Source organism: Caretta caretta, chromosome 2 (assembly GCF_965140235.1).
Source record: "Caretta caretta isolate rCarCar2 chromosome 2, rCarCar1.hap1, whole genome shotgun sequence".
Classification (NCBI taxonomy): Eukaryota; Metazoa; Chordata; order Testudines; family Cheloniidae; genus Caretta; species Caretta caretta.
Window position 1 is genome coordinate 110,322,207 of NC_134207.1, and position 14,393 is coordinate 110,336,599.

A 14,393-nucleotide genomic window follows, 5' to 3' on the forward strand; every position below is an offset into this window, starting at 1 on the left:
TCACTTCAACAGTCTCTGAATCCAAGTGCTTAAGTGACTTCCACCAATTCACTGGTGTTACTTTCTTTAAAACATCATCAGCAAACATATTTCTTAAATGGTTCACCCTTAGCTCTGAAATTTATTATAGTTGGCATTATGAAGGAATGATTGCTGGAGATCCATGTCATAGCCAGTTTCTCTTCTTCAGCAGTTAGGGTTTGACCCTGGTACCGAGTATTGAGAATATTTGCAAAAAAACAAGCTGGTGATAGTGCATGTTCCATTTATTTGGTTTTTTAATGTTTGTAATTTAACTCTGTCATTGCATCTCTCTCTTTTTAAGATCTCGCTCAGTTCCTTCCAAATTTCAACAGCATCAGCAATAAAACAGCTATTTCCCTGCATTTTGTTCAAGGTTACAGAAACAGGCTTCAGGGTAATTAGCGTGTATTCAACATTTCTCTGAAGCCCAATGTTGAGAACTTTGGCTGTGACAGTGCCATCTACTTTTTCACAATTTTGTTCACAAACTGTCATCAGATTAGGCCAGTTCTTGATATGGTGCTCAAAACAGTCCACTACTGAGTTCCATCGCACATCTTGTGGAGAGTTAGCTTGGTTCCTCCCACTTTTTTCAGAGCAGCTGCTGCAAAGTGGTTGTTACGGAAGTATTTTGCAATTTCAACAACATTAGCCTTTATTTCTGGAACACTGAAGTATTTGTCTAGGAGGTGCATCAAATGAGCACTGCAACTCTGTTATTAGCTTGGGACTCTCTTCTAAATAATTTATTCTCATCTTGGATACATTTGCAGCATTGTCTGTGACCAAGCTGCATACTAGACATTTGAATTTTTTTTCACTGTTTGTTATAGCTTTTACTGGTACGTCTTATAAGTATTCTGCTGTGTGTGCATTTCCTGATGTATCAGTTCTTTCTGTAAGAAAGACATTCCACACAAGCACATACAACAGGATGATTGTGAACATTGCTCCACCCATCAAAACTCAGGTTAACAATTTCACCCTCTGGACCTTTTGCACACTGCTCAATTTCTCTTTCATATGCTTTGTCCAGCAATTGGCCTGTGACATCTGCTCTGTTGGGTGGACTGTATCCTGGTCTTAATGACTGAACCACGTTAATGAAGTATGGGTTCTCAATCATACGGAAAGGAGAGCTTGTTGTATAAACAAACCGGGCAATTTTTTCATCAATTACCTCTTTTTGTAATCTGCTGGTTCTTATTACAAACTTATCTATGGCTGTTTCTGGATGATGGAGATTTTTTTTTTCTTTTTGCTGCAGGTGTTTTACTGTGGCTATGTGACATGCATGATGTGACTGAAATACTATCATTGGCAGATAACTCTGAAACTATAGAAAATGATGGTGATCTTGAAGGTAGATAGTCTTCAGAATCCTGAATGTTGAAGATGGAGTCTCCTAAACAAAATAAGTCAGTTCAGTTATTTAATTATTATTACCATACTGCTGATTTAGTATTACTCATTGCATTCACTGACACTCAGTACTACTTTAAATGTGAAATTGTAAAAGGAAGATCTGCCTATTTCAGCTATTTTTTTATCAAAACTGCATCTAAAATTATAGTACCATAGAGTAACAACTATTTTTTTTGCTCAAACATGAGAATTCAAGAATAGTCCAGAAGGAAGACAGGCAGTCCTTAAGAAAGAAGTATGAAATAAAACAGTATACCAACCTGAAAATACCGCATGTTTGGACTGTTCCTTTCATCCTCTTCAACGCAGCTTCCTCCTGAGAAGGGACATGTCTCATGATGTTGTTTCATTCGGGCAACCAGGCCTTTCATTTCTTTGTTGCACTGTTTGCATTTTGCATGCATGCGTGTCTTACCCACAGGTAGAAGAACTTCATTAAAATATTCCCAAACTGAGTCCCTTTTACGGCCTGCTGCCATTATAGATTTTCCCTTCTAGTGAGAGAATGGTATGGTAGATCTCAAATGAATGAAGGCTACACTCAGAAAGACCTCAAGACTTCTGGAATATGCTGCTCAAAATGTTTCACTTTTGTTTCTACTGCCTGTCCCTCTCTTCTCACATTTATCTCCAGACTTCTTCTCCTTGTCCAGATCTGTTCCACCCCCAACAATCTTCTATTCATTGAACTTTTTGAAACTTTGCACTTTTAGAGAGAGGTAAGGCATTGACTCTGTACACAAATTTACAGAGGGACAATAGGTTTGAGGTCTGTTATTTCTCACCTCTATTATTTATTTTATTTTAAATCATTTTTGCTGTTAACAAGCATGTTATCTCTGGAGACCCAAACTGAGGACTGCAAAACTAAGCATCTCTGATGGTATCTTCTAGACTGATCACTGAGTCCCACTGGGTAGATAGAAAGATTAACCTAAATAATCTATACAGAAGCCCCTGGAATCTCATAAGTTTGGGTCCCTAATCCATAGAATATCAGGGTTGGAAGGGACCCCAGAAGGTCATCTAGTCCAACCCCCTGCTCGAAGCAGGACCAATTCCCAGTTAAATCATCCCAGCCAGGGCTTTGTCAAGCCTGACCTTAAAAACCTCTAAGGAAGGAGATTCTACCACCTCCCTGGGTAACGCATTCCAGTGTTTCGCCACCCTCATAGTGATCTATTGGAACTCATTTACAAAATATTACATGACTATATTGTCTCACACTATAGAATTAGAATTTATAATCCCTATTCTATGATGAGCTATCTTTGAGCTATAATGTATCTTAATTAAAACTATCTTTAGATAGGTGTTTTTTCCCCATGGATCTATCTACGAGTTCTCAGAGTTTGTTCAAGTCTGCTTTTCTGGAGTTTGTTGTCCTTATTTTGCTGCTCTCATTCCTTCCTTTCCTTGGACTCAGGAAATCTATCATTTCATTATCACTTTCACCCAAATTACCTTCCAGCATCAGATTTGCAACCATTTTCTCCCTTCTGGTCAGATTCAAGTCTAAAATTGCAGTTCCCCTGGTTACTTGGTCCACCTTCTGAGACCAGAAGTTGCCACCAGTACATTACAGGAACTTATTGACCATCTTGTGTTTTTTCCATATTCCTTTCCCAAAAGGTGTCTGGGTAGTTAACATTCCCGATTACTACCTGATCTTGTGTTTTGGATATTTGTTGTTTGTTCTAGAAATGCCTTGTCCAACTCCTCTTCCTGTTCTGAGGGTCTGCAGATGTCTGTTGTGATATCACCTCTTTTTTTCCCCATTTATCTTTACCCAGAGACTTTCAACTGGTCTGCCTCTCATCTTCTGGACATCGGAACAAGTGTGTGTGTGTGTGTGTGTATACATACACGCACACTGGATGTATAATGCAACAGCACCTCTCTTTACCTGTGTGTTCTTCCCGAACAATATGTACCCCTCTATACCAATATTCCAATATTAGATTCATCCCAATTCATTAGGAATTGTCTTTGATGGCAATTAAGTCATGATGGTTAAGTGGAAGTGTAGGTTGAGATGGTATGTCTACGTTTGAGGTGGCAGATCTGATTCCTAGCTCATGTAGATGTACACAAGCTAGCATGCTAAAAATATCAATATAACTGCAATAGCAGAGGCGGCTGATTGAGATAGCCGCCCAAGTACGTATCCAGGAAGTCTGGGTGGGTTTGTACTCAGGCGGCTACCATAAGCCGCTGCCTGTGCTACTCTTGCTGTACTGAGATCTTTAGCATGCTAGCTCAAGCAGAATCACACCACCCAGTATGTACACTGTACATGTATTCTTTCTGGGGAGTTGTCTAAGTCTGTGAGTGTAGCTACACCAGGATCCGGAAACTCCTGAATATTATGGTGCCAAGGGCCAGCGTGTGTGTGCACATATTGTGGCATTTCTCAAAGAGGGCAGAGGTAAGGTGATACTAAAAAAGTAAAACCACACACTCAAAACCAGTCTGTTCTTTACTTTTTATGCTGCTTACTCAACTTATGCAATAAACCAGACTAGCCAGTATCTGCCTCTTAGGCACTGGCAAAAGGCTGCAGATGTTGGGGTTGGAACCACTACAGTGGTACTTCATAAAGCTGAAGGCCAGTAGGGACCATCAGATCCATCTCATCTGACCTCCTCTAACATAAGCCTAAATCTAACTTGGATTTTCACACTTCTGAGCGACGTAGTTATTACTGATATAAGTGTGTAGTGTAGACCTGGCCTGAGTAAATTTCCCAGACCTGAAGAAGAGCTCTGTATAAGCTTGAAAGCTTGTCTCAGTAACAGGAATTTGTCCAATAAAAGATATTACCTCACCCACATTTTCTCAAATACATGACTACTAAAGTATTTTCGTACATTTTACCACACTATACAATGGCTGATCATAATGTCCTAATTCTGTATGCCCTTTCAAATGTAAGCATCTGAACAAACTTTCTCATATACTAATAACAATTAGCTGAATAAACATTGCTGGATGTAATCTATTAAACTGTTTCCAATGAGACATAATCAATGTGTTCTGTTTTAGGTTGCCTCACTAAAGAAGAACGTGGGTCAGTTCAGCGGGTTTCCATTTGAAAAAGGAAGTGATCAATATAAAAAAAAGGAAGAAATGTTAAAAAAGTAATGACTTCTATAACTACTTAATATAGCTAAATCATGCTGGTTACACTTATTTTCTAATGTTTGCTCCAGGTAATCTAAATTTTAGGATGAGGGATTATTTTCTAGAGCTTTGCTTTTTGTCCTTGAGCTCAACTTAAACAATTTTATTTCTTAATATGTTCTAAATATTATTTCAAATCACATTTAAACATTTCTAAAGAACTAGTTTCATTAGACATGTGCTCTCTCTAACTTCAGATGTAGGTTTAATCTTAATGGTGCAGGATTGTACTGGAAAGCAATTGCTGTTACGTATTGTAATTTTTTTCTAGAGGTTAGAAAAAACATATTTAATGAAGTTCCAACACCAGAGTGGCTTGAACTTCATGTAGAAGGCTTTAAATAATTTCCTCTTGTATTTTATGTAATCTCTGGATGTTAGCAAATGTCTACCAAGAAGCAGAACAGCCATCCTTAGTTTTCTGTATCTCTGATCTTCCTTTTGCTGTACCACTTGTAAATGCTGGGTTTGGACAATGCAGCCCCCACATTTCTAGGTCTAGTTGGCCCCAGTGGTCTCCACTCCACCTAATTACTTCACGAGGAATGGCAAGACTCCGGTGGGTAGCATGTTGCTCTGACCAGTGAGAAACTCGGATTTAATTCCCAAGGTTAAGTAAAATGCTTTGAGGGCACCACATGCAACTCATGACAAGGGGTACACCTATATTGTGTACTGGCCCTTATAGTTGAGCAAGGAACTCCCTTGGCTTGAAAGGGAATCCCCATTCATCCTTCTGCGTCTGAATGAGGAAGTCATTTTGAGGGCTAAAAAAATATTTCTCATCTGCATATTTAATTGCAGCCTTACTCCTTTCAAATGTATGCCAAGACCTGAAAAGATATGCAAATAAGAACAGTAGCTGCATCTTTCTGCTGGAAATGTAACTGTAAAATAATTAATTTTTAGCACTTAAATTTGTAATTAACTCCTGTTAAGAATGGGAGAAGTTCACACCTACTTTGTGCTGCTATTTCAGTCTGGTTTCAAATTCAAGACAATTTACTGGCTTACATTTTGAAGTTAGTTATGGCAAGTGGAAAGAGCAAGCAGACTTTTTAAATTTAAAGTTTTGCCCTTCAGTCTACTGAAAATCAGTGGAAGGACTCCCAGAACTTGCAGAGTTTTGTTCTCTCTCTCTATTCCTAGTTCCCTAGGACACGAAGATTTCCAGGAGTTTAATTTTAAAAGTTAGTACTTATCAAATATTCATAGACCTACATAACAAATCATGGCAAACTATCTAAAGATGAAAATCTTAATCTTTAACAGGTTGAGTTGAAGAACATTTGCATTACCCTTGATATGCAAAATATTATAGGGTATACTTAAATACTTTTGCATATTCAGACTCGTAACTAATATGAAAAGCAGCTGATGTACGTTTGATCTGCTGTGCTAATCCTCTTCAACAAAATTTCCATGTTAATTCTTAAAATCTTCCTTCTCTGCAAAAGCAATTGCACATATGTTGTTTTAGGTCTTAGTACATCTGACTATCTGTTTGCTTTACTGCTTTTTGCCCCCTTCAGCACTGAAGAGTCTATACATATAACACTGTGGGGAAATTCTGCTGTAGTATTAATTACATTCTGACTGCAGGACTAAACTCTGCCTTCCGTACATCTTTGCAACCTCACTATTTTCAACAGGGTTGGACAAGCATAACTGAGTACAATATTTGGTCTGCAGAATTTCTTATGGTGAAGAAGAGTAAAACAGAAAGAATGAGCTTGAGCTTCAAACAGAATATTGAGTTTGACAGTACAAGCAACTGGAATTTTTACTTATAAGCTTAACTTGATATGGAAGGTACTGATACAAGCATAGAATCCCTCAGTGACCTCTTCATAATACAACTGCACTTTAATACTTGCACCCTACCAAACATAATTACTTTAGCCAGAGATACCTCTTCCAGTGCAGTATAAACACTTATATGGAGTTATGTAATTCATAAGTAATGTGGAAGTTTTGCATGAAAGCAACCCTTGTTTACACGTATTCAGAATCATTTCATAGCAGACCATTTAAACCCATGTTGATGAAATATTTGGCAATATGTTGTTGAGGTTTTTGATCATACCATGAAAGGCTCTAACGTGATGCATAGCAACAGTAACATTGCTTATTGCCATAGAAGCCTTCATCAGTTTTCCAACTTTTGTGAGGCTAAAAAAATCAACACTAATGCAACAAGAAGTGTATTTACGCCATATCTACTCATGTTTTCCTTAGCAGTACAGCATATCAACTAGAGAACTTAAGTCAACCCTTTCATAAATATACTTCTCTTTAGCCCTGTAGTAATAGCTTAGAGCAGGGGAAGTCAGTGGGTGGACCGGGGGCCAAATTTGGACCTTGACAAAAAATAGATTATCCCTGGTTTAGAGGTATTGGTAGGAGCCCCAACACCCAAACTCTTAGAATTCTCTCAGCAGTAGTAATTAGGTGCATATGTGTATCTACTTACCATCTTGTCTAGCGGGTGAAGGATTTGGAATGAATGTTGCAAAGGCAGCAACAGACACTTTCTGTTGTCTCTCCCAATATGATCTAGCCATGATCTGTTCTTGGCTGTCATCCAAAACTCAGTAAGTATTGTGGGAAATAATACTGTTTTTCCTGTTACCTTAAGGACTTTGGGAGCCAAATTAAAGGGACCTTGTTAGGTTCAAAGAAATTCTCGGCTCAAATCTATCTTCATTGGGTATTACTCTTCTCTTTGCTCATCTTGTACAATGAAGCTAGAACAATGAATTTCACTTTGGTTATTTTGCATTAATCTAGTTGCAGTTTCTGGATACAAAATTTCATTCACCACTATGTTTTAAAAAGGCAAAACATTTTGTTTCTGATCCTGCAAACCCTAAATTGTAACATGACACCCAGCTCTAGTTTCCCTTTATCCAAAACTGCTGATAAAGTAGACGATGTGTCCCAGTGTCTATCCATGCCCCAAATATACAGTAACTACTAGATGGCTGGATGGAAAGGCAGGAGCAACCAGAAGAAATAGTAGAGGCTAAAATATTAGCATTTTTGGTGGGGTTGCCTGCAAGGTTGTGTTTAAATAAGTCATGTTCACCAGACTTGTCCTGGAGTGGATAACTTCAAATCTGGGGGAAAAAAAGTTATTTACATTGTAACTAGGGAGACTTTTCTGAGGGAACTGCTGCTTATACTGTAGGTGTATTTATATCCCACAGTATATAGCTTTGAGTTGGGTTTAGGGAAATTGTTGAGAAGGGAGACTTACTTTCATTGATTCTTGATGCTGACCTATTGTATGTAACTGTGTTTGTAAGCATCTACAGATAGGTACAGATGCAAATAGGAGTACTTAAATTGCCTACACCTGCATGTGTTTGTAGGATCAATGTCTAACCAAAAGTGTCTCAAACTCTCAATACTTAAATGTTGACTTTTTTAAATAACCTGTTAAGATAATTGAATTTTGTTTCTGCTCAGATTCAGGAATGCCATGTTGAAAAGTATCTGTGAGGTCCTTGATTTGGAAAGATCGGGAGTTAATAATGAACTGGTTACCAGAATCTTAAACTTCTTAATGCATCCAAAACCTTCAGGCAAGGTGAGGCACAATTTTATTATACTTATTCATTGTTATGATTTCAACTTGGGGTGGGATGTGGGCAGAAAAAAACAATGGGGACATACAATGTTGCCTTAAGCGGTTTGCTCCCCCTTCCAGATATGCTTCTGCTACCATAGCTAAGTATGTGGGTGGCTCCTCGAAAGTGAATGTCTTTCTAAATCTGCTCCCGCGGTGACTCAGTGTAGCTGACCATAGCAGATCACATGTATAGGGCTGCAGGCTTAGGCAGAAGCCACAAGCTTGATCTTCTGTTCTCTTTTCCCATCATGCTCAGCTAGGCTGCAAAAGCATATGTATCCAGCTCATGGAGTTACCAGTGGACATCTCTACCCAAGCAGCATGTAGTCTTTTTGCTTTGAGGAACAAAAAGGGAGCTGTGAAATGTGAGCCAAAAAGAAAAAAAATAGAAATGAGGTGAGGGAAGGGAGGAAGATGAAAATGGACAGAAAAAGGGTGGCAACTGTATCAGGGAATGGTATGAGGGCTCATTGTAGGTGGAAACACCTTTCAACCCATTCATCACACAGTGGGGAGGGGAAGGGTGGGATCACCAGATCACAGCTTTATTGGAACTGGAGTGTGTAACAATGCATTAAAACCAGCTGCACAAAATACTTAATTAGGCTCCTGTATTCCACCTTATTTTTTTTAACCTAAGAGCAATACAGAAATGGTCAAAGGCTGTCATTGCTTATCAAAATTCCTTTTATCATAATTGCTACAAATGTGAAGTCGTATACAGAAGTGAATAAGGAATGTCTCTGTTTATGCTGCTTTTTTTGTTTGGGGAAGCAACCCAGACATCCATTTCTGTCAACACTTAACTTATTGAAGTGCTCTTCTACCCTGGAAAGTTATCCTCATTGGGGAGTTAGTTTGTGTCTCTATAGATTTAATTTGCTCAGTTTATGAAGAAACTATCTTCTAATAGCTTCCAGACCTACAAGTCAGTCTAGGTTCTTTCCTTCTCATGCGTCATCTCCAGTAATAATAATAATCTGCTTTGAGTTACTTTTGTGCAGTTACACGGAAGGCTTTTAAAAGAAACATGGACTCCCCCGATGCCATTTTCAAAGTTGCTTTTCCAGGGTAGAAGCACTAGAAGAGATTATAAGTTAAATAAGGAGAGACTACTTGAGTGTCCCATACAGAGATGTTTGTTATTTAAAGCAGAAAATATGGAGCTCTTCCTAATAAACTTTAAATGACCATGTTTTTAGTCTTCAAAGACAAGTGTTTTTTGACAATTGGAGAGGTCAATCTAAAATGAAGCAGACATCACTAAAATGTACTGTGTGTACTTTCAGCCTCACAATGCTCAACTTTAGAGGGCTGCATATTAATAGGGATCAAAATTTTTCCCCTCCCCTGTTGACATCTTTCTACACACATAATCACCTGTTAAATGAGCTGATTGGTGTCATTGTGTTAGCAGGCGTTGTGAAGTTTGGTTTTAGTCTTAACAGTGAGAACAAAAACGCAACAATAACTGAAGTTGGGCTTTTGTAGAATTATGGCTGAGGAATTAAATGAACTTTGCCTCAGTTTGTGTGGGGGAGGAATATGTATAGGTAAAATATGTATCTGGAGTTTTGTCCAACTTGAGGAACTTCCATTATATAGCCAACATTTATTGCTGTTTGCATGTGATTCTACAGTGTAGATCAGTGTTTCTCTTAACCTTTCCTGACTACTGTACCCCTTTCAGGAGGCTGATTTGTCTTGCATACCCCCAAGTTTCACCTTACTTAAAAGCTACTGGTTTACAAAATCAGACATAAAAAGACAGAAATGTCACAATACACGATTACTGAAAAATTGCTTACTTTCTTACTTTTACCATATAATCATAAAATAAATCATGACCCCCCAGGTTGAGAAACACTGATATAGAATGTAAAGCAGTACAAACAAGTCATTTACTGTATGAAACTTTAGTTTTGTACTGACTTCAGTAGTGCTTTTCCTGTAGCCTGTTGTAAAACTAGGCAAATATGTAGATGAGTTGATGTGTCCTCTGGAAGAATTCAGCATACCCCCAGGAGAACATATACACCTGGTTGAGAAACACTAATGTAGATTATTGGATGGACATATTTGGAGAAACGTGTAGGTGGTAAAATAACTTACAGCAACACCCATCAAAGTAGCTTCACCAAACATAAGCTCTAAAACTGTTCACATTAGGCAGCAACAGTAACCCTTTCTTATGGAATACAGATGTTTACCTAAACCAGGGGTGGGCAAACTTCTTGGCCTGAGGGCCACATCTGGGAGGGGAAATTGCATGCAGGGCCATGAATGTAGGGCTGGGGCAGGGGGTTGGAGTGCGGGAGGGGTGCGGTGTGCAGGAAGGGGCTCAGGGCAGGGGGTTGGGGTGCAGGAGGGGTGTGGGGTGTGGCAGGGACTTAGGGCAGGGCGTTAAGGTGCAGGAGGGGTGTGGCAGGGGGCTCTGGGTTGGGGTGCAGGAGGGGTTTGGGGTGCAGGCTCCGGCCCAGTGCCGCTTACCTTGAGCAGCTCCAGGATGACAGCGGCGTGCAGTGGGGCTAAGACCGCTCCCGGAAGCTGCTGGCACCATGTCCCTGCAGCCCCTGGGGGAGAGGGGGACAGAGGGCTCTGTGTGCTGCCCTCACCTGCAGGTACCTCCCCCGAAGCTCCCATTGGTGGCGGTTCCTCGTTCCCAGCCAATGGGAACTGTGGGGGGCGGTGCCTGCAGGCAAGGGCAGCACATGGAGCCCTCTGTCTTCCTTCCCCCGCCCTCCCCGGGGCCGCAGGGTTGTGGTGCTGGCCACTTTCAGGAGTGGCGCGGGGCCAGAGCAGGCAGGGAGCCTGCTTTAGCCCCACGGGGGTGGCAATCCCGTGGGCCGGATCCAAAGCCCTGACGGGCCGTAGATTGTCCACCTCTGACCTAAACCCATCAGGCAAAGCTCTATCTAAAAATGAAGATTACATAATACTCTGAAAGCTATTAAATGCTGACCAGACTGCCAGAAGGAAAATTGTTTGATTAGGGGACCATCTACTGAATGTGTTCATCTCTGGCTCTCATAATGCTTATATGAGCACTTAAAGAGTCAAGTCAGGTGAGGTGGCAATTCTTTATTGGACCAACCCCTGTTAGTGTGAGAGACAAGATTTTGATCTTACACAAAGTTCTTCAAGTCTGGGAAATGTAGTCAGTGTCACAGTTAAATGCTGTCAGCAGAACGCTTACAGGATTCTTTGTTATTTTTGTGACTCAAGGGGAGAGGCAGCCTTTAATGCCAATTCACAATCAGTCTAGGGATTTAGATTATAACCAATATTTAGATTCGCATTTAAATCAGCTGGAAGTTCAATGTAGCAAATGAAGTGCAGGTATGTTGTGCTTATACTAACCCCCTTCTAAGGCAAGAGGGTTGTCTCAGTCTGTATTAGCTGAGGCTTCAGAATGGTTTTCAACGATAGTTCTAAAATACAGTACACTATATACCTTTCTCACCTCCAGAATGAGCCAGTATGCTTGGTAATGTCTCTACTGGCAAGAAAAAGATGAGGCATTTTTTAATATGATTGGCAGAAAAAAATTAGACAATAGCCATCTAGACATTTTTGTTAGGGTGGAGACTCTGAAAGAATCCAGGGTGCCCTTGTCAAAAATGTTTGTATTTCTAAATAATGGAGCAATACTTAAGATTAAGATTCTCAGCTTTTTAGATCTGAAAAGATAAGCCTCTAACTTGAGTCCATTTTTGAGATAATGGGTTGAAGTGATTGGAGGGCAACATGTTCATCCACAATGAATGACAGTGTCTTTTTTGGGGGATAGGGAGGAAATAGACACAACAAACTATAAACTCAGCGTCCACCTGACTTCCCCCATACCACAGACACTGATAACTATGTGGCTACAATTTTAATTGTTTCATTGTGCCCTAAATTGTGATTTTTGTCATGAACTTAAATAAAACAATCCCTTGAATTTTTTTAAAGTAGTGTAAACTCTTCACTTTAAAATGACGGTCCCTAGTAACGGGCATCTGGTGGTTGCCAAAAGCACATACTTTTAAGTTTTATGGGTCAGTGGTGGCTCTACCTCTGCTTATTCTTGATTCATATGACTTGACTGAAATTGAAATTTAAAAAATTATTAAATTTTGTTACTCTTTTAAACCCATACTTTTATCTTAAACAGCCATTGCCAAAGTCCAAAAAAACACCCAGCAAAGGCGGCAAAAAAGAACGCAGTAGCTCAGGAACTGCACGAAAAGTAAAACACACCAAATGTCCTGAGATTTTGTCGGATGAATCTAGTAGTGAGGAGGAGGATGAAAAGAAAGAGAAAGCTGAATCTTCTGAAGAAGATAAAGAGAGTGAAGAGGAGGTAAATATAACAAAACTTCATTTTCAGGAAAGATGAATGAGTTTGTCTTGCTTAGTTTGTAACTAACTGGCTACATTACTGGAAGGGGGTTTCAATATAGTGTTATTGTTTTGGTGGTGGGTTTTTTTTAAAGGTGGAAAGTAAGCTTTAGTTAGTGGAAAGGATTGGTTCACATGTGGACAACTTGAGACAAAAATTCATAAGGTACTATATATCAGGAAGACCTGACTTCTTCCAGTGTCAGAAATATGGTGTGATCCAAGAACTAAAACTTTGAGGGATGAAGAAACAGAAATCAGAGGACCTGGTTCTGATCTCAGATGCTTGTGAGTCTTGTAAAATCAGTTGCTGCATGTGATGGACTGTTTTTTAAACATCTCTAACAAGCAGTGCAGCCAAGAGCTGAAATTTAAGCATTGCCTTTCTTATATCTCCTGGTGACATTTTCTAGTAAAACACCATTGCTTTTTGACTAGGGATTACTTTTAGTGAGCTACAGTTGAAGTAAGAATTGTAGAATTCAGTAAGTAAAGTCACTTCTACCTATCTAGCACTGGTCTTGGGACATCAGTTCCCAGATTCTTGTGTAGTTCTTTGGTGGTCCCTCAAATATTTATTAGTACAAAACTAAGCAACCTTAAATGGTTTTCTGCAGATTTTCAAGAGGTGATAGTCCCACTACACTCAATTTTCTACTCCTTTTTGTTTGTTCGTTCTTTTCAGAACCTTATTTTTCCATAAACTTAATTTTTTTTCTTCAAACACTAGCATTTTTCCTCATACATTCACAGCTTGAGCTTCCCCTCATCCCTTTCTTTCCCCTATTCTCACAAAAGTTACAAAATGTGGAGTGGCAATACAAGCATCTTCACATTGACTCAACCCTATACTATACCAGTGAAGAGACTTCAGGCTTCGTATCCTTTGACATCTTGATCTCTTAGATGAGATCGTTTATTACCTGCAGTTATGGCTGTGGGTTTTGTGATGTGGACGTGTCCAATTCACTAATTACAGGACTGAGACCAGCATTTCATATAAGCCACTGAACTACAGGTTGTGATAAAACGTCAGCCACTATTGACCTGGGCTGCACTTCCACTTATGATTTACAAGTGTGGTAGGCCATATATTTGAATTGTCTGAGCTATGGAAGGTAGTTAATCGTGAAAACTTTTTGTTGGAAGGCAAATTCATGTAACTTCAAAATGAAAATGTCATAAAACGCCAAATGATATTTCACCACCATTCTCCATAAAACAAGATTGGAACCACACATTCTTAACTTGCCATTTTTTGGTGGTACTCACAGCTGGTGAGTTGAAAGAGGACTAGAGTATTAAAAGCTAATTTTATATTTTGTTCATCTGTTCACCAGTACAGTCTTTCTGCTGTGAGGAGAGGAATCTGGCTCTCTGTGTCAGGAGTCTTCTTTAGAAATCCTTTTTCCAAGAGCTGAGCTGCCTATAAAAGATAGGTAAGCCCCACTCACCTCAGTTTTTTGCCTTTCTTCAAGAGGTAGGAGTTAAACCCTCTGTTCCTTCCGAGCTGTCAGGTAAAACCTGAAAACTTTTAGATGTCTGACACTCCTAAGGAGTGTTTACAGACCCACCTCAGAGGGACTATAATGTTAGAGAACTTCAAAGGAAACTTGATTAGTTCGTGGAAAAACTACCCTGCTCTTAAAACATTCTACCTCTTATGCCCTGTACAGGCAATTCTCCTGACTGAGGGTCTTAAAGGAAAAGTTTCAGCAAACCAAGGGCTTGTGTACATTTAAAA

The 14,393-nt window shown here is 39.5% G+C and overlaps 1 protein-coding gene across 6 annotated transcripts in view; it reads left to right on the top strand.

The window, feature by feature from the left end:
• The window catches only part of DEK (DEK proto-oncogene), a 33,505-nt gene that overhangs the window by 10,502 nt on the left and 8,610 nt on the right, over positions 1-14,393 (top strand). For all 6 annotated transcript variants that reach the window (XM_048839961.2, XM_048839959.2, XM_048839967.2 and 3 more), the window contains 3 exons: positions 4,495-4,589; positions 8,104-8,224; positions 12,423-12,611. In XM_048839961.2, the coding sequence (XP_048695918.1) occupies positions 4,495-4,589; positions 8,104-8,224; positions 12,423-12,611 (405 nt within the window). The remainder of the gene's footprint in view (positions 1-4,494; positions 4,590-8,103; positions 8,225-12,422; positions 12,612-14,393) is intronic.